The sequence below is a fragment of the Lemur catta genome, chromosome 5 (assembly GCF_020740605.2).
Source record: "Lemur catta isolate mLemCat1 chromosome 5, mLemCat1.pri, whole genome shotgun sequence".
Lineage (NCBI taxonomy): Eukaryota > Metazoa > Chordata > Mammalia > Primates > Lemuridae > Lemur > Lemur catta.
Window position 1 is genome coordinate 6,690,930 of NC_059132.1, and position 18,427 is coordinate 6,709,356.

The 18,427-nt window shown below is 49.6% G+C and overlaps 3 protein-coding genes across 16 annotated transcripts in view; 1 reads left to right on the plus strand and 2 right to left on the minus strand.

The window, feature by feature from the left end:
* The window catches only part of LOC123637857 (ankyrin repeat and KH domain-containing protein 1), a 133,165-nt gene extending 127,748 nt beyond the window's left edge, over positions 1 to 5,417 (plus strand). For all 11 annotated transcript variants that reach the window (XM_045550962.1, XM_045550965.1, XM_045550968.1 and 8 more), the window contains 3 exons: positions 566 to 675; positions 4,743 to 4,916; positions 5,076 to 5,417. In XM_045550962.1, the coding sequence (XP_045406918.1) occupies positions 566 to 675; positions 4,743 to 4,916; positions 5,076 to 5,079 (288 nt within the window). In that variant the 3' untranslated portion in view covers positions 5,080 to 5,417. The remainder of the gene's footprint in view (positions 1 to 565; positions 676 to 4,742; positions 4,917 to 5,075) is intronic.
* Positions 5,418 to 5,930: 513 nt separating this feature from the next.
* Positions 5,931 to 11,619, minus strand: SRA1 (steroid receptor RNA activator 1). 3 transcript variants are annotated; one of them, XM_045550985.1, is made up of 6 exons: positions 11,140 to 11,619; positions 10,877 to 11,002; positions 9,246 to 9,295; positions 7,646 to 7,845; positions 6,814 to 6,922; positions 5,931 to 6,659 (listed from the first exon to the last, which is right to left on the minus strand). In XM_045550985.1, exons 1-6 carry the CDS (start codon positions 11,244 to 11,246, stop codon positions 6,448 to 6,450), a joined length of 804 nt encoding a protein of 267 aa, XP_045406941.1. In that variant the 5' UTR covers positions 11,247 to 11,619; the 3' UTR covers positions 5,931 to 6,447. The 3 variants fall into 3 exon arrangements, with proteins under 3 accessions (XP_045406941.1, XP_045406942.1, XP_045406943.1); XM_045550986.1 differs by lacking the exon at positions 9,246 to 9,295 and having other exon boundaries at positions 11,140 to 11,233; XM_045550987.1 differs by lacking the exon at positions 11,140 to 11,619 and having other exon boundaries at positions 9,246 to 9,300; positions 10,877 to 10,960.
* Positions 11,620 to 11,970: 351 nt separating this feature from the next.
* On the minus strand, positions 11,971 to 18,421 carry APBB3 (amyloid beta precursor protein binding family B member 3). Of its 2 annotated transcripts, none has more exons than XM_045550981.1 (12): positions 18,084 to 18,421; positions 17,641 to 17,804; positions 17,482 to 17,558; positions 16,848 to 16,908; positions 16,517 to 16,663; positions 16,253 to 16,380; positions 15,729 to 15,843; positions 15,502 to 15,586; positions 15,137 to 15,220; positions 14,756 to 14,871; positions 14,430 to 14,504; positions 11,971 to 12,529 (listed from the first exon to the last, which is right to left on the minus strand). In XM_045550981.1, the coding sequence occupies exons 1-12, from the start codon at positions 18,130 to 18,132 to the stop codon at positions 12,293 to 12,295; spliced, it is 1,338 nt and encodes a 445-aa protein (XP_045406937.1). In that variant the 5' UTR covers positions 18,133 to 18,421; the 3' UTR covers positions 11,971 to 12,292. The 2 variants fall into 2 exon arrangements, with proteins under 2 accessions (XP_045406937.1, XP_045406936.1); XM_045550980.1 differs by having other exon boundaries at positions 14,430 to 14,621.
* Positions 18,422 to 18,427: the final 6 nt, after the last annotated feature.

Below are 18,427 nucleotides of genomic sequence, written 5' to 3' on the forward strand. Positions count from 1 at the left end.
CTATTTTCATTTCTGCCACTGAAGCTTTATGACGCTACACAAGTCATTTCACCTTTCTGGGCTTTGTTTACCTCATCAATTGAGGTAAACATGAAACATGAAAATGAAATTGAACTTAAATGAACTCAAAAGAGCCTTCTAGTTCTAACACAGGTTTTCTTCTTTTTCTTGTGAATGAGAATATAATGTATGGGAATACTGGAAGCCATTAGAATGTTTACAGTGCTGTGGTTTGAGAGCCCCTAGCATTGGTTCTGATAAGGAATCAAAAGCTTGCTCTTGAGGAAGCCCGTATTGATTTTGAGATTTTAGTGGAGGCAGAAGAAAACCTTGCATATCCATAGGGAGCCCTCAAGTCATTAAGAAACATCTTGCTAAGTCATAGATCAAACCCTGTGAGAATAATAGCTCTTTCAAGGAATAAAACTATATTATCAAGGTTTCTGGACCCACTTATTTCAAATAGTGTTCAATGTAATAAAATTCTACCACCAATAAAATTATTGATGTTTTAAGACCCTTTAAACCTATTGTGGCTACAGTGTGCTGACTTGCCCTTTTATAGGCCAGTCTGCTTCCTTCAGTCCCTGCTCTCAAAGGGGAAATCCCATCAACTCAGCTAACCAGACCAAAGAAGAGAGTTGGACAGCCAATGGTGGCCTCTCCTAACCAGAGGTAAGAAATCCCAGGACTTGAAACTACAGTTTCCATCTGTTCATGTAGATTGTGGCCAAATCCTGTTCTAAATCTCAATACTAGTGCAAGAGGAGACCATCCTTGGGGGTTTGAGTTAGCTTATAGAAGGGGAAAGGCTGGTCACATTATAGTTTCAAGCCAAACAAAAAGGAGTACTTAGTATAGGTGGTTCTATCTAACTGTTTTAAGACCTTTGGACCACGTTGTAAACCCAGGAAGAGGCAAGCAAGCCTGTAGGAAAACAGTTGCTGAACATCTTGTTCTCTGACTAGCAAGAAGCACTTCTACCAAGAAGTGTGGCTGGTTGTGATTTCCTCCCAATGGACCCTGTCTTGGGGTGAGGGGTTCTGATAATGCTGCATTTTCTATTCATCCTCAGTGATTTGTCATTAGCCAACAAGCAGGTTCCTTCACCTTCACTCTGTCTCCTGTAGGCAATGGGTGAAAGGTGGTTTTAAGTATCAAAAACTTAAGTGTGTTAAGACTACCTCTCATAAAGGCCCTAATTCTGGGCTTCAAGACCTAATTTGAAAAACAAGGTCATAAATCAGATGATCTGATTTCAAACCTATTTTGTAATTATTTTTCACATTCCTGTTTTATCTTAATATTACTGGTGTGAGTCCAGAGCACTTTGCCTGGTAGCAGAGACCTGATATTTCCTTGTGGGTTTAATCATAATCTCTGGGGGTAGACCTGGGCATAGGTATTTTGTTTTTAAAGCTTCCATGTTCTAATGGGGAAATAGTATTGGCCCTTTGATTTAAACTCCTGTTCCTTCATCCAGGTTGCATGGATAATGAATCTGGCTTTCTCTCTAAAGCCAAATACCAAGTCCCTAGCCCTTATAGCACACAGTGTCTCCAGAAAAGTTAGCTGCAAGCAGTAGTCATTATAGTAGTAGTAATTGCTGCTGCTGTTTTGTAGTAGAGATTAGTGGAAGGAAGACCTCACTTCCACACTGATCCTTCTTGAAAACCTTTGACATTTCTCTCCTACTCTTTTTTTTTAACTGGTCTTTCTCAGTCTCTTTTGGTGAATCCTGTTTCTTTACTACCCCTTAAATAAATGTTGATATGCCCAGGCCTCCTCTTACACTGTATCTTTTCCCCAGTGATCTCATCCCACTCTCTTGGATTTCACTACACCCAAATCGGAGTCACTTAACCCAGGGTTCTCCCTCTGCACTTGAAACCAATAATATGCCCATCTTCTTGTTTTCCTTATTGTATTAGTTGGGACTACTTAGCCACCAAGACTTTCAAGCCAAAAGATTGAGAATTATCCAGACTTTTCTCCCTTTCCCTCACCCCCACCCTTAATGGATCATCTTATTCTTCCTCCTCTGTGTATCTGAAATCTCATCCACTTCTTTCCATCCCCATAGCCATTGCTCTTTTGCCCACTGGTTTTATTGGGTTGGACTCCCCACCTTCAATCTCACCATCCTCTACCCCATTCCCCCCATCAGACTACTTCATCACCTTGTGTAAAAGCTGAGTTATCAAAAAAAAAAAAAAAAACACAAAGCTGAGTTATCTTAAATGGCTCTCCACAATCTGCTTGCAAGCTACCCTCCAGCACTGCTAAAACACTTCATTTAGGCATGTACCATTTTGTAAGAGACTCAAAAACCTTTTGAGGGGACAAAAAATATACATACCCTTGCTACCCAAAATGTGATTCTGAGGACTTGAAGCATCTGCATTACCTGGGATTGTATTAAAAATCCAGAATCTTCCCACAGACCTCCTGTATCAGAATTCTCATTTTAATACGATCTCCACATGATTTATATGCACATTAAAGTTTGAGCAGCACTGATTTATAAAGTACAATTTTTTAAAAATGAGTAATCAGAGCTAAGGGAAAATACGAAGTCTGAGCTGAGGTCATATTGATAAATGCATGCAAATAGTTCACTTAGTTTTGGGGGGCGGGGTGGGAATGGGGCAGTACTGATTTTGAGGAAGCCAAACAGAGGACAACTAGATGAAGTCAAGATTTTTAGTGTGTATAGCTACTAGACGTAGTACTTAACTCTACCACCATGTCTCTTGCCTATCATTTTGTTCCTACATCAAAAAATCTTATTTCCAAGGCCAAAGTCTCTCCTACTTTTTTTCTGAAAGCTAAAGACCAAGCCCTCCTCACCACCCCCCTGCCCTTCCTTAGTTAACTGTAGTCCAGAGATCAGTGGACAAGCTTCCCCACTGGCGATGCCTCATGTAGCTTCCCCTATGCCCCAGCTTTTACTTACCTTTTAATTAAATGAGTGCAGGTATCACTTCTTCAGAAAGCCGGCCAGCCCTCCCTGACCTTCCCCTTCCTGCTGTGCTCCAGGCCATTCTAGGTGCTCACCCTGTACTATTATTGTTTATGGAAGGCAGTACACAGCTGTGGTGAAAGGGCACAGGCTCTGGAATCAGATGCACTCAGGTTTGAATCCCAGCTTCCTCTCCTAAAGGATACATGACTTTGGCTACTAACCATGCTTTACTGTCCAAACTGCTGCAAGGAATGGATGAGTTACCACTGGACAGCAACACTTGCCCTCCTTCACCTGCCCCCAGTGCGCAGCTGTAAATAGTAAATAGCTGAGCTGCTGCAGCACTCAGAGGCAGGTTGTCCAGTGCTAGGCCAGGAGGAACTGGAGGTCGGTGTGGGGACTGGGACTCAGACCCTTTCCAGCTTTTTCTGAGCCAAGGCTTGGTCCCTAGCGGGTAGGGCGGGGCCCCTCGCCAGGTTGAATGACGGCGGGCGTGACGTAGTCCTAGTGTTGTTGCCCGCGGCTGCACGTGGTCGGCAGAGTCCGCCTCAGACTCAGCAGTGCTCCGCGACCACCAGCTGGTTTCCTTCCTGATTCTGCCCGCTATGTCCACGTCCACAAGCTGCCCGATTCCCGGGGGTCGGGACCGGCTGCCCGACTGCTACAGCACCACGCCAGGGGGCACACTATACGCCACTACCCCGGGAGGTCAGGTGGCCGGGGCCGGGTCCGGGTCCGGGTCCGCAGGCTGCGGGCAAACCAGCGCGTGCGTGCTATCGTGGGTTGGGGGGGGGGTGTGGATTTGCGGGCCTTGGACGCGTGCGCAGGCCCCTCTGCTGTTTGTAGCTTTGGGTGAGGATGTTTGGAGCCGAAGCTCAGTTCCCAAAAACCTTGAAGTGATGCAGCGAGGCCATAAGCCTGGCTTCCGGTATGTGGCTGTAATCCTTCACAGGGGGCTGGGTTCTGGGCGCCTTGCACATGCTCCCACCCCTTGCGACTTTGCCTCCTGAGTGTAACAGCTGAGGCCCCTAACTGAGCGTGGCCTGGGCAGGAAACACCCGGTCTTGCAAAGCTAGAGCAGTTGGGAGTGGATGCTCCGTTTACGTGCAGCTGGCTGATGGCCTGGGATCACGAGCTGCTGCGTACCCGACCCAGAAGTTCCTGCCACAGGGGAGGGGAGAGAAGAGGGTAGGGCCTTTTGAGGACACCACACAGGCCAAGTTCCTCTCGGCTAGGCTGAGCCTTATAGGACTTGGGAGGGGTCAGGATAAGAACAGCATGTCCCTGTGTTTCACTGGGAACGCAGCTCCTCCCTGCAGGAGATAATAGCCCAGGTGGTAACACTGGGTGAAACCCTTCACAACTGCTATTTGACCTCTTGATCTAAGTGAGGCTGGAAGGCTGGGCCCCATCTTGTGAACCAAAGCAAGGAAGTTCCAGAGCAGCAGCCTTCAGTACCTGAGCTCCAAGTTTGGTGCTCTTCTTAGAGCCAAGACCTGATGTTCCCCCAAACCTAAAGCCCCTGCCTGAACCTGCTGGGATCCCCCAGTTGTTTATGGTTTTTAGCCACATCTTGGTTACGCCTAGAAGACTTAATTGCTGTGAAGTCTTGTCAGTTAAGATCCTAGCAGGACTGCAGAGCAGATGCCCTTTGATACACAGGGAAATGTGACACCACCACCCACAACCCCCAGTTCCTAGAAGGCCTGTGTCTGGGGCTCCAGTAGCCTCTGTACCCAAACTCCTGACTCTTACCGTAGCCCCTACCCCTTGACAGGCACCAGGATCAACTACGACCGAAAGTTCCTGCTGGAGTGCAAGAACTCACTCATTGCCCGGACACAACCCTGCTGCCTTCCTCAGATTCCCGGGGTCACAACTCCCCCAACAGCCCCACCCTCCAAGCTGGAGGAGCTGAAGGAGCAGAAGGAGACAGAGGAAGAGATACCCGGTAAGGAAAGCAGAAACTAAGAATTGCCCCGGCCTTTGAGTTCAAATGCCCCTGTGAAGTAGAGTGGGGGTTCATTTCCAAGAGGGGTTTCTGCACTGATGCTGTGAGCCTGCAGACTCTCAGACCAGCAACCAGTCCTCCTCCCTTTTCTGTCTCCAGGTGATGCACAATTTGAAATGGACATCTAATCCAGTGCAGATGACCCTGTGTGTGGAGTTATAGAGGGATCCCTCGGCCACTGCTGCCACCCTCTTCTGGGGTATCCAGAGGCCAGCTGGCCTCATCTTATCTGGAAGGGAGTGATTTGTTGGTTCTGGGCCTCCTTTAGTTCTGAGGCAGCTAGACCAGGGATAGGAGTGGGCAACTTGCCAAGCCCTTGGTTCTGCTTTCTCTTTGGTCTGTAGGGACTCCTCTCAACCCCAAGCCCTCTATGCTTAGGGTCTGGGACTGTGGGGGATGGAGTATGTCACCTTCTGGTTGCTTAGTAAACATTCAGAGAAATGCTTTGGCTCCAGTGTTCTCCTCAATGTTTATCGCCCCATTTCAGCCATATAGCTAAGGGCCCCAGGTCCATTCATTCCCAGCTTCCACCCGGCCCACTTTTAGCAGCAATGAATGAGGCAGGCTAGTGGAGCTGCCAAACCATACACAGCAGTAGCCAGGCCCTTGCCAAAGGCTGTTCCTGCCTTTCAAGGAAGCGACACTCCTGGGACTGAGCCTCCCCAGCAGCTCCTCCCCTATCCAAAGCAGGACTTTTGGAAAAGAGGTGCTGTCCCTGCCTATAGTCATCCCCAGTCTTTCCCCCATGCCTTTTCTGCTTCTCACTAGTCCCCCTATTCCAACACTGAAAACATGTAACCTCCCTTCTCACAAGATGATATCCACCAAGGAGCTCTCTGTCCCTTTCCACGCAGCTCTGTTCTCAAAGGGTTAGAACAGACTTTAGGGCCCCCGTTGAAGGCCAGTATGAGGCAGATGCTACTGTGGTGAATCAGATAAAGTTATGATCCCAAATCTCAGTAATCTGGTTTTTTTTATCCTTCAGTTTACACAGCAAAAACCCCAATGTGTTTCTAATCTCTGTGGCACCTCAAGGGTGATACAGTGCAAACAGGACAGTCTTTGAGGAATGTGCTTTTTAGTCTAATCTTGGGGAAAGTGGTAGTCAGCAATCTGGTCGTGCCCAGCAAGGCCCTTCATGATAAATGGAGGAAGGAGAACAGCAGTTTGCAGGGTACACAGGGAGCAGGGAAGTTGAGGACAACAGAGGGGACCAGTTTGGCATAGGAAGGGCTCATCTATCTCTCCCACCTACCCAAAGCCCACCACTGAGATGTTTTTATTGAATTGCATGTGTTAATGGGTAACAAACGACATCCCTCTGGCCCAGGTGGAACCTCTTCCCACAGAGGTAAGTCAGGTTGAATGAGACAGACAGCCTCCCTGGTGGTAAGAGGAAGCCAAGTGAAAGAAGGCCTCCCACACCAAGGCATAGGAGATTGTGTCAGGTGAGTCTGGGGAACCCACAGGATTATGGAGCCTGCTGGAAGCCTGGTATGGTCTGGTTCTCCTCAGCTGTGGCAGCAGATTTCTCTTCATTGGCCTCCTCCTCTGCAGACAGGCTCCTCTTTTCCGCAATTAATCTTTTAACTCCCACCATCCATTGACTGACCTCAGTCACATGGTCAACCATGAGTGAGCGGTGGATGTCATCTGCTGCATCCCACTGGTGGTTTGAAAGCTCTGAGGAAAGAGAGGGGTTGAGCAAGCAGCCTAGGATAAAAGAGACAGCTCCTGTACCTCCCCTCCCAATCAGTCAAAATCTCAGCACCTGTTCCAGCTCAGCCAGTCATGGCAAGATGAGGGACTTAGGCTGTACCAAGGAACCCACCCATACCTCGCACTAGTATAGCCATCCTCTTCTTTACAGGCATTGACAACTTCCCTCCAGCCCACTGTTCCTGCAGCAGTGCCAGGCGTCGACTGATGTCATCACATACCTGCTTCTGAGACAGAAGCCCCTCCCAATTCAGTGCTGCCAACCCAACAGGGGGAGGTGATGGCAGCACCATGTAGGAAGCACCTGCTTTCTCTGGCCTAGGAACTTTACACTTCATCTTCAGAGTTCTGGTTCTTTACCCAAAAGTTAGCAGCACCCACTGAGAACCTGATGAAACCTATAGATCTCCTCCCAAGAAAAATGCATGTATGGCTAGAATTTTTAAATTTCAAAGGCTTCTCAGACCCTCAGAAGCTTATGTTACTTCACAAATAAGGAAACTAAAAGCCAAAGAGGTGAAATTACCACGACACTCCCTCTTTCTTTCCTTTAAGACATTCCTTAGATCCCTTGCCTCCACAGACTTAGGAAACAGTATAAATGAGATTTCTTTCTCCCAGACTGAGCACAGTATAATTTCCTGAGCACAAAATCAGCAGGATCTGCTCTGAATGGCTTGGAGGTACAGAAAATCAGGCTGTTACCGGTTCACTAATGGGAGCTGAATTCAACTCTTGTTCCCACAAGCCTCTTCTATTGAAGTCCTCTGAACCCTCCTGAAATCTTGTGTTCATTTTTCTGGGAAGGCCCTAACAGATTCTGAAAAGGTCTGTAGCTAAAAGAATTAATAGCCATTGCCCATAGTGTCAGATGGTCTACCTCTGGGCGCTGTACCCACATCTGGCTATGACTGGGAGCCCTCTCCACCCTCTGGAGTGCCAGGGCTTACCCTCGTGTGGCCACGGCAATCCTCCAATGCCTGTTCCAAAGGTCCCAGCACATCCTCCATCAGAGCTTCAGACTCAACTGGGAAACTTGTGGGCTCCACACCAAAGGCAGGACAACTCCCCACAGGTGGGGGCCTGGGAACCTTACTTGAAGGAGGTGGAGGCCCCATTGCGGGAAGCCCAGAAGTCTCTGAGGTGGGGATTGAAAAGGTAAGAGCAGGATCAAGCAAGATGACTTAAATATGCAAGAAGCTCAATGTTAAATTTGCCCCTTCTAAGAAGGGCTTCTGGCACAACTCATTCAAAAATGTGTATTTATGCAGTCTCTACCATATGCCAGACAATGTGCTAGGGACCAAAAATAAGAAAAGTAAAACAGAAAGATTAGGTTTCTGACCTCAGAAAGCTTAAATTCTAGGCGGGGGCGGGGCGGGGGGGCACAAGAAAATTACCAAATTGTGTTATATGCTACAAAGAAATAAAATGGATTATGTAATAAAGATGAACAGGGGGATCTATCTAGACTAAGAGTTCAAGGAAGGTCTTCTGATGTGACAACTAAGTTTATCCCAGCTCACCCACTCTGACCTTCAGCGAGTTACTTTTAACTTCTAAGCTTGGGTTCAAACTTAGCTGTTTTTATTTTTTTATTTTTATTTTTTGAGAATCTCTGTTGCCCTGGCTAGAGTGCAGGGCATCAGCATAGCTCACTGCAGCCTCAAACTCCTGGGCTCAAGCGATCCTCCTGCCTCAGCCTCCCGAGTAGCTGGGACTACAAGAGCACGCCACCACGCCCAGCTGATTTTTTTCTATTTTTAGTAGAGACAGGGTCTTGCTCTTGCTCAGGCTGGTCTTGAACCCCTGACCTCAAGCAATCCTTCTGCCTGGGCCTCCCAGAGTGCTAGGATTACAAGTGTGAGCCACCGCACCCAGCCTTAGCTGTTTTTATTAAGTTGAGAAATAATGGATGAGATAGATGCAGCTATGAAGAGTTGAAGGAATATGTACCGGGTGTAGGTAAGGGCAATGCCTAGATGCAGGAAAAGTATTGACTTGTTCAAGGGACAGAAACAAGGCCTGTGTGTCTGAAAATTATTAACACTGATGTATGCTATGAAAAACTGATGAGAACTGGTCAAGGACGGAGGCAGACACAACTAGCTGAGGAGTTGAGTAGTCCAGGAAAGAGAGCATGCTGGTGTGGACTCGGGTGAAAGAGTACATGAGGGAAAATGGAGTGGTCTGAGGTTTATTTAGGAGGAGGTAGCAATAGAACTTGGTGGATTGGGGGTGAGGGAGAAAAAAGTCAAGATGACCCTTGGGTAATGGGAATCACTGAGAAAAAAGACTAGAGAAAAGTCAAGAATTTACTTTTGGGTATCAGCATCCACATGAATTAATTCATCTAATAATTTGGCCTCTCGAATACTTGACCTCCTTACTCCAATAGTCATTTTTTCCCACCCTACCTCAGCCTCTCATTTCCCTCTGCCTTGTTAACGACACTATCACCTCCAAAATCTGATCACCCCTCCTACCCTTCCAGTTTAGCTACTTTGACTTCATGGTGCATTAAAATCACTCCCTTATAAATACTCTTACCTCCTTTATCACCTCCTATTGTCCAACTTTCCTGGTTAAAGCCAACTTGCCTGTACTTGGGAGGAAAAACAGAACCATGCTAATGAATTACACTTTAAATTCATGGCCACAGATTTTAAAAGGTATCAAACACTGCCTGGACACTTTGCCTCGTTTTTCCACTATTTAGAGCAACTATTTTCATATATCTAAACTTTTCCACCTTCTCCCCCTCTCTCCCTTTCTGTGCTGTCTACTTCTGACTCTGCCTCATATTTCATTGAGAAAAATAGAGCTCGTTAATAGGAGCTCTCATCTTCCCACCACCACTTCTAACCCAACTGCATCTGTAGCCACTGTCCTTCTTCCTCTAATAGATGAAAGGTTCCTGCACCTTTCAAAAGCCATCTCTCCAGCTATACTCTGCATCCCAGCCTCTCTTATCTTCTCTAGGCTTCCCTCTTCCACTTTTTTTTCTTTCCACTTCTTCCCTAAAATCTTGTCTTCCACACTGTAGGCATAGTGATTTTTTTAAGATGTATGAAGTGGTTTTGAAGCTGGGAAGATTGTGCCCGTGGGCAAATGTTTGGAGACAGTTTTGGTTCTCACCACCAAGTGGGTGCTACTGGCATCTACTGGGTAGAAGTCACCAACGCTGCTAAACATGCTACAATATACAAGACATTCCCCCATAAAAAAGCATTATCTGGCCCAACATACCAATAGTGGTGAGATTGAGAAACTCTGCCTTATATTTTTCTGGAGTGGAAAAGGTGTGGAGAATGGAAGTCGCTGAAAGAATCAAACCTGAGCCCCTTTCTGGGGGCCACACCCCACTTAATACCCTAGGAAATTCTCAGGGGGAAAGGCAGCCTCTGCTTTAAACTTTTCAGTGGCTTCCAACTTTACGTATCCTGGTTTACAAAACTTACTATGCTCTAGCCACTCTGTTTTCCCTCAGTCTCTGAATTGGCCAAATGTGTTCTTATCTCAGGGCCTTTGCACTAGCTGTTTTCTGACGCTTGGAAAGCTTTTCTGCATGATCTTTGTGTGGCTTAAATGTCCGCCCCTAAGTCAGCTAACTCATCAGTCACATATCACATCACTCTGTTTTATTTGTCTTGGACCCCTTACCATTATTATTTTACTGTAGTGTTAGAGTGTGGATTCCCTGAAAGCAGAGACCTTTTGTCTTGTTCGCTGCTGTCTACCTAACCCTCAAACAGTGCCTGGCTCATTGTTGGTGCTCAGTAAATAACAGTGATTAAATAAGTGAATGATTGAATAACACATTAAGTCTAAGATGCTTCTTATATACCCAAATGAAGAGGTAGAATAGACAAATGGGTATACCGCTATGGGGTTGTGGGCAGAGGTCTAGGTTGGAAGTCAAATTTGAAAATTTAAAAGCCACAGGTCTAGATATGATCACCTAAGGTGAAAATATAGAAAGTCTTTTTAAACCAACATACCATTTATTAATCTGAGCAGCAGAGAGGGGGCTCGGAAAAGTGCCTGCCATGAGCCCCTTACTGGGGCCCCAATCTCTCTCCTTAGGGAGTCCTCGGAGGAAAGAGAAAGGCCCTCGGAACATGCTTATCCCTGACACCATCCATTCTCCGCCGGTCTCCCCGCAAAGGGTCCCCACGCACCTCTGGGGGATCCATCCTGGGGAGCGGCGACCCTCTTGGTGAGTGGCGTGCGCTTGGGCCCGCCAGCCTGGGTCTGCAGCCCGTATGAGAACTGCGGCGGGTCGTTCCAGCCGCGCTCCTGGTTGCCTGCGGAGGTGAAGCGACACTGGGATTTCACCGGAGGATTATATGGGGGCTGAGGGAGACAGGTCTGCACCCCGCGCCTTGGCTGCCCCCAGCCCGCCGCGAGAACCCAGCGCCCCTAGACCGGCCGCAGCACTCACCCGGCTTCACGTACAGCTCCGCCATCGCCACTTCCGCACGGCCAGCGGGGCAGCGCGTCATTTCCGGGGCGGCCGCTCGGCCGGCGCGCAGAGGCGTGGCTCCCCATAGGCTAGTCGCCTGGAGCCCTTGCTGGGACGGTCCGCAGCCGTGCGCAGCCACTTGTGAGGACCCTGCGCCAACTGCCTAAGGGACTCGAGGTCTCCAGCTAATGAACCTTCGGGATCCTGGTCACAAGGCACCAAACGGGGCTGTTTTCCAGGAGCTGGCGCTCTAGGAGCGCTCGTCCTCTCTGGGTCCGACCTCTCCAGTGGCTCCCACTTGCTCTCAGGAGCAAGTTCGAACCACCAGAAGCTCCTGTCCCACACGTGCCCCTCTGTGATCTGACCAGCTCGACTTCTAGAGCCTCAACTCTGTTCACTGTCCTGCACGATCAACACATTCATTTTCTCTAGCCTCGCTACCTAGTACTCAGCTTAGATGTCAACTCTTCAGGAAGCCTTCTCTAATGCCTCAGGCCAGGTTAAGTGTCTCACGTAAGCTCCCACAACCAAGGTTTCTTAGTTCTACTACACCATATCTTATGTGTTGCTTTTTTTGACTCTTGTTCCTCTCCCTAACTATTTTATTACATCCCCCGCTCCTAGCCTAGTGCCTGGCACGGAGACTTTAGAAAATATGTTCCTTGAATGAATGAAGTAAGATTTCCATCACACCCATGCCCTCATATGACTACAGGCAGCCACCAACACCAGGCACAGACACAAAGACACTTATCTCACACAGGTTGTTAGCCCCCAGCCCTGTCCCAATTCCAATATACTCACACCCAGTGAGGTCACTGAGGGATTTTTATTTGCACTGATTTTGCTATAAAGTGTTGCTGAGGTAGAGCCAACTGTCCAGGGTTGGACAGGGGCAAGGAACATAAGGACCCAAGGAAAGGGGAGCCAGGGTCCTAGGCTGTGGTACAGGGCTTCTCAGTCATCCATATAAACAATAAACTGGGCAATAAATAAAGGATGGCCAAGGATCAGAAGGACAGGCAGAGAAGGCTCCAAGGGGTGAGAGGGTGCAGGCTTCGGGGTAATGAAGGGGTATAGATACAGTTAGGCATGGACCCAAAGCCGCCTTCCCCAGCCCTTCCAGATAAATTTAGGGCATATGGAGCAGAGAAGGTTTCAGTCGGAAGGCATCAAGAAATGAGAAGACACCCCGCTTTCGAGGGGCTGCCCCTGCACCGCCAACCCCTCCTTTGAGCAGGGGGAGGGGCAGGGGACCTCCTGGGGAATCCATGGAGCTGGTCCGCTTGAGCCGCAGACGGGCCCGGGCCTGGGCACCCCAGGCCTTGCCTCGAGCTGCAGAGGCCACAAGACACTTCTGGTACTGAACCTAGGGAGAAGGGGAATGTGAGGATCAAGCTACTTTCTGCCCTTGGAATCCCTGAAAGCTCCTGTAGGACAGAGAACTCGCCAAGGCTTCTGTCTGATATGAAGGTAGTAGTTGGCCACATCTGGAGTCCCTACACCACTCCCCATAACAAAAACATAAAACAATATTTATTGAGCACTTAAAGAGGACTGGATACTATGCTAAGTGCTTTGTATAACTCAGTTATTTATGAACCATATTATCCCCATTTTGCAATGAGGAAATTGAGATTCAGAGTATATGACTTGCCCAAGGTCACATAGCCAGAAAGTGGTAGAATTGGCACTCAAACCTAGTTCTGACTGTGGCCTGTACTCTTAGCTGTACCTACCAATATGCTGCCTCTCCTCCATCTCTCACTGGTGTGGACCAAGTCCCTAGCAAAGCAGATTCCCTAGTCAAGGGGAGGGTGTACAAACCAACTTCATTACCAATGCAAGTGCCCTCAATCTTCTCTCATTTGAACTACTCAATGGGGTCCTAACTGGCCTTCCTACCACCCCTCCTGTGCCCTCCAAATCTTTTACCCATAGTATAGTTTAAGTGGTCCTCCTAATCCACAAACCTGACTTTCCTGCCTGGCTCAAAACCCTTCAACAGTTCCTAGTGCCCCAGGATAAAATAAACTCATCACCCTGGCCTCTAAGGTCCTCTATGACCTGGTTTCTGCCATTTTCTCTGCATTGTCTCTCCCTACATCTGCCCTTGCATGCCAGATACACTAGATTCTTTCAGACACTCCAATCCACTAACACCTTTATCACCTTCACAGCTGAGGTTCCCCGTGGTTGGCACACCTGCCCCACTCCCCTTCACCTAGCTAACTTCTTCCTTGGAACCTTTAACTCTTGGTTTTCTATCACCTCTTACAAGTAGCCTTCCTGATCTTTTTTTTTTTTGAGACAGAGTGTCACTTTGTTGCCCTGGCTAGAGTGAGTGCTGTGGCGTCAGCCTAGCTCACAGCAACCTCAAACTCCTGGGCTTAAGCAATCCTACTGCCTCAGCCTCCTGAGTAGCTGGGACTACAGGCATGCGCCACCATGCCCGGCTAATTTTTTTCTATATATATTTTAGTTGGCCAGATAATTTGTTTCTATTTTTAGTAGAGACGGGGTCTCGCTCTTGCTCAGGCTGGTCTCGAACTCCTGACCTCGAGCGATCCACCAGCCTCAGCTTCCCAGAGTGCTAGGATTACAGGCGTGAGCCACCGCGCCCGGCCCTTCCTGATCCTTGAAGGGGCCACCTCCTCCATCAATCTGTGGTGTACAAGTTCTTTCTGGTCTGTCTCCCTCCTTCCTAAGTGTTCTGTGAAGGCAAAAGTTGTGCCCTCCATACCACTGAATTCCTAGGGTCAAATATGGTGCCTGTCCAAGCATGGCTACATTTTGAAAAATAAATAAGTAAAAAATATGGTGCCTGATAGCCTGTAGGCACTCTCATTTGTTGAATGCATGAGTGAACCAAACTAACAGAGTGTAAGCATCTCACACTCAAATGCCCACAAATGCCAGGAAATAACCTAAATGAGACAAACAGACAAACACAGACAATGCCCACCTTATAGGGCATAGCCCCTACACAACTCTGGCTGCATGCTGACATTTATATGCATGAATGCAGTGCCAGAGCTCCTAGTATTTTAAGAAAAACAGGAATAGCAGTTATTATGTGAAATGTCCTGGACTTAAATATTGGTAGTTAATTAAAACTTACTAAAAAAAGCATTTAAGGCCAAAACACTAGTGAGCCACAGTCAGCCCAGGTTTATGATCTCTGGAGAAGCTGCCAATCTTGAGCCCCAGTCAACAGTAGAGAGCAGCTGCAGGGCAATCCCACCCACCCATTCCCACCCCTAACTCACCATACAGGCAGCCTGCACAGCTTCGGAGAGTCCACCTGCATGGGGCTGGCACCAGAAGGCTGCACACTGGAAGCTCTGACGGCCCAGATCGGCAATGAGGCCAAAGGTATGTGGGTCACGGCCAACACCAATAAAGGTCACAAGGCGCACAGGGCACTGCCACAATGGCTCCTCCTCTGCACTGGCCTCTGCCTGCCCACACGAGGCCTAGTCACTAGAGGGCCAACGACTGGCTAGACCCACTGAACTCTTCCAGCAGCAAGCAGTGACCCCTCAGCATCCCTGCTCACCCCTCCACAGCCCCCAACTTCACCCTCTTCTGATACCTGAATGGGATGTGCAGTCATGAGAGAGTCAGACACACTGAGTATGGTGGGAACCCAGGTGTTTCGGTCCCCTCGGGCGGTGAGGGTACCAATGGCCTCGTTCAGTACATCCATGCCTGGGGGAACATGCCCACCATGGTGTCTCCCAATTGTAAAGAAAGAAAGGGTCTGTAGGGAGTATCTACACCCCTCTCACTGACTTGGGACTCAGAAATGTGAATAGGATACCTGGAGCTGGGCTTAGAATTCTGAGTTAGGAAGGCTGGTACATCCCAGACCATACAAGGCCATGTGAGGACTGAGAAATGACAGTAGACCCTGGCTCACCCACCTTCCCCTGACCTTAGGCAGACCACTCCATCTAATCCCCTCAGTCCTTACCCATGGCTTTGGTGACTGGCAGGGTCCCCATGTACAGTGCCTCATACTTCTGAGCAGCCTGGCTCACTGCATCCAGTAGCTCCACTGAAATAAACATATACATCAAGTTGGCCTGGGAGAGCTCTCTCAACTACCCCTTTCCCCATCCTTATGAGTGGGTCAGGACTCAGGCCAGAGCTGGTACTAATAGAATAAAGGCCTACAGATGCTCTTCCAATTCAGAGCTTGGGACCCCTGGGACCACACCTCTCAGAAATTCCCTATCTCCAGAGAAGTACTAAACAACCAGGAACATCCCCCCCTCCCCGACACCAAGTTTCACCTAAGCAGCCTAAGGCAGCAATGCAGCACCTCCTTCCCCATACCTTGCCGTGGCAGGTCTTCAGGGCAGATGGGGTCTGGGGAGCAGCAAGGGGCATCACCACTGACCCCTACTCGCTCTGATAAGATCTGAAACACAATGCAGCCAGCATGAGCCACAGGGAGAGGGGAGGATTAGGGTAAAGAGGCCAATACCACCCTTGCCCAGCTACCTTGGAAGCTTCAGACCCAGCCCTATACCCACATTCCCTGTGCCACCCATGGCCCTTACCTGGGCACAGAGCCCATGTAGGGCACTGGCAATGGCCTTGGCAGGGACATCACAGCGAAACACATGGCACTTGAGCATACAGCTGTCTTTTTCACCCGCCACAAAAGCAAAGTCCCTGGCAGGGGCAGAGATGAGGCTGGGGTAGAGGCTGGTTAGAGGCAGGGGCTTGTAGTGCCCGCAGGAGGCTGTGAAGTCAGGCTAGGGATATGGCACAGATGGAGTAGAGAGGTCAGGGCTGGGGCTCAGGGCACCTGGTTGTCACTCACCTGTCACTGTTCCGGAAGCATGTGGGAGCACAGAAGAGAATCAGCCCAACCTCTCAGGCTCTCCCCAATCTGTCCCTGCTGAGTCGGACCCACCCTCCCCAGCCAGGACTGGACCAGGCAGGGTAGGCAGTGTTGGGTCCACGTCAGAGGATCTGTATCCAGGGGCTCAAGTACTGGGGATCAGCATCAGTGGGGATCACAGCCTGCAGGTGGGGAGGGAGAAGTAGCTCTCGCTTGGGGGAATGTAGACATCCTTACCGGCCCTTGGAGCTCCCCACGCCCCATACACGGATGTGCACCAGAGGCTGGCAGTGGATCAGACTGTGGTCCAGGGGATTCACCAGGCTCATGGCATCCTTCTTCAGGATCATCAGCATGTTCTGACCCTGCCAAGGTCAGAGGCCAGCCTAGAGCTCAGATACAGGTGGTTGCTATGTGGAACAGGCAATTCAGGGACAACTACCTCTGCTGGGCCCTGGGCTGAACCGCTGCAGTGGGGTGGGGGGTGCCCAGCCAGCTCACCTCACCCCAGGCACCATCTGGGGGCTGGCTCTGGCTGCAGGTCTGGGCCAGTTGCTGGATGCAGTTATTGACGGCAATACTGCTCTTTCCCGGTGCCAGGTCCTCTTCGGGTACTTCTACCCAGCCCAGAGAGCGGACTGCAAAGCACTGACGGGTTAGAGGAAGAGGCAGGAGTAACTAGTGGTGAAGTAGGGTGTTAGGTGCCACAGGCTCCACATGTGTAAACCCTCTGGTACCCCCTGCCTTCACCCTTGATCACCTCTGCTAAGTCCAATCCCACCCCAGGTCTTTCCCTTGGGACCTCCCAATACCCTCAGGCCCAAGTCACTACCTTAGCTCCTGGCTCCATGCTCTGGATGTAGGATTCCTCACCATACCAGGACAGAGAGTTACTGGAACAGAGCAGAGCTAGTAAGAGGACCACATTTCCTACAGTGGTAGCATTGGTAAGACCCAGACTACTTGATAAGCACGGGATGTGAAACAAGACAAAGAATGTAACACCATAAATAAAACCAGAGTGGGGCAGAGCCCAGGACCTATTAAGTTAGCTTAATATGAAGTGTGACTTAGAATTTGAAGGAAAATTTGGGACACAGGACCCAGACACAGGATATAGAATAAAAGTCATAAACATGGAACAGGGTCAAATATGTGGACCAGAGCCCCAAACTGGAACAAGAGACCCTAGAACACAGGATAGGAACCCCCACAGGCAAAGCCTAAGATAATGGCCAACTTGTAGAAAACGATAGGTCAGGACTGAGAATATGGAAAGGAACACATAAAGACAAGCTTAGAACAAGGGACAAAATTCAAAATACTGAGAGTCAAGAACACACAATACAACCCAAAACATCAACAGAGTCCAGAACCTGGGCTGGAAAGCAGACTGTGGGGTTCAGCTGCATTTTTTAATGCCATGGAACCCCAAGCCTTTCATTTTGCATGGCCATCCCTGTTACCTCCGGTCCAGTGAGCTCTCCAGGCTGGAGAAGGATCTCCCTTTGGGGGGCCGCAGTCCCCAAATCCCCTCGGACCCCTGCAGAGTGGGGGTTAGTCAGTGTTGCAGCAGGCCTAGGTCCACACATGGGCTCAGGACCCCTCCTCGTACTTCCACCTACCGTTCCTGGGTCTTCTGAATCTCCTAGTTCCCAGGTTGGGCGCTGCCACTGGGTGCTACCACTGGGTACGTGCCAATAGTAAGTACCTGCAGCATCTCGGATCTTCCTCCAGCCAGGGGGCAGGCCTGGCTCCCCCTCCAGACTCTGGTCCACCCACAAGTCATCTATATGAACACAGGATTGGAGAGGGGGTGCATATTATTTGTGAGTTCAGAATAACATCCTGTCATAACCCTCCTTCCATCCCAAAGGGAGCAGCTCTTAGCCTGGAGGTCCAAGTTCCCCAATCTTGAAGATACCGCATTTAAAGATCAGGGTTCATTTAGACCTGGTCCTCACACCGAGACATATTCCCCACCCTGTCTTTGAGCCTTGCCGTAGCCCTTTGCACTCCTCGTGCCCCCTCAGCTCCTAGTCCTTCCACCAGACCCCTCCGTGCACACCATCACAGTTGACCAGAATGATGGCCAGCATGTAATCCTTGCCCAGCATAGCGCCGGCTGCGTCCCCGCCGGGCTCTGCCAGCGAGCACTCTCAGCCCAGCGCGACCTCCGAAGCTGCAAACGGCCGGGCCAGCTGGCGCCGCACAAACACTGGGCGGAACAGGGGCAGGTCCTGGGGGCGGGTAGGGGCGGGCTCGAGGGGTGGCGCGTGTAGACTGGCGGCTGGATCCCCGAGTGGGTGCGTGTTTCCGTGCGTGGGTCCGGGGGAGGCGCAAGGATGTCACCCGACCAGCAGACACCACCGCACAACTATGACCTCATCAGGTGGCGGAAGACCGTCCAAG

Excerpts from the sequence above, each read along its gene's own strand:
- SRA1 (XM_045550985.1), bottom strand. The coding sequence starts at position 11,246 with ATGGGGAGCCACGCCTCTGCGCGCCGGCCGAGCGGCCGCCCCGGAAAT. Across the intron at positions 7,846-9,245 it reads AATAGGAGGTGATAAAGGAG|TCCCCACCTCAGAGACTTCT; the intron begins GTAAGAGTATTT and ends TTACCTTTTCAA. Across the intron at positions 6,660-6,813 it reads GATGGCTATACTAGTGCGAG|AGCTTTCAAACCACCAGTGG; the intron begins GTATGGGTGGGT and ends CTCTTTCCTCAG.
- APBB3 (XM_045550980.1), bottom strand. The coding sequence starts at position 18,132 with ATGCTGGGCAAGGATTACATGCTGGCCATCATTCTGGTCAACTGTGAT. Across the intron at positions 15,221-15,501 it reads TGAAGACCTGCCACGGCAAG|TGGAGCTACTGGATGCAGTG; the intron begins GTATGGGGAAGG and ends TGTTTATTTCAG. Across the intron at positions 14,872-15,136 it reads GCCAGTCACCAAAGCCATGG|GCATGGATGTACTGAACGAG; the intron begins GTAAGGACTGAG and ends ATGTTCCCCCAG.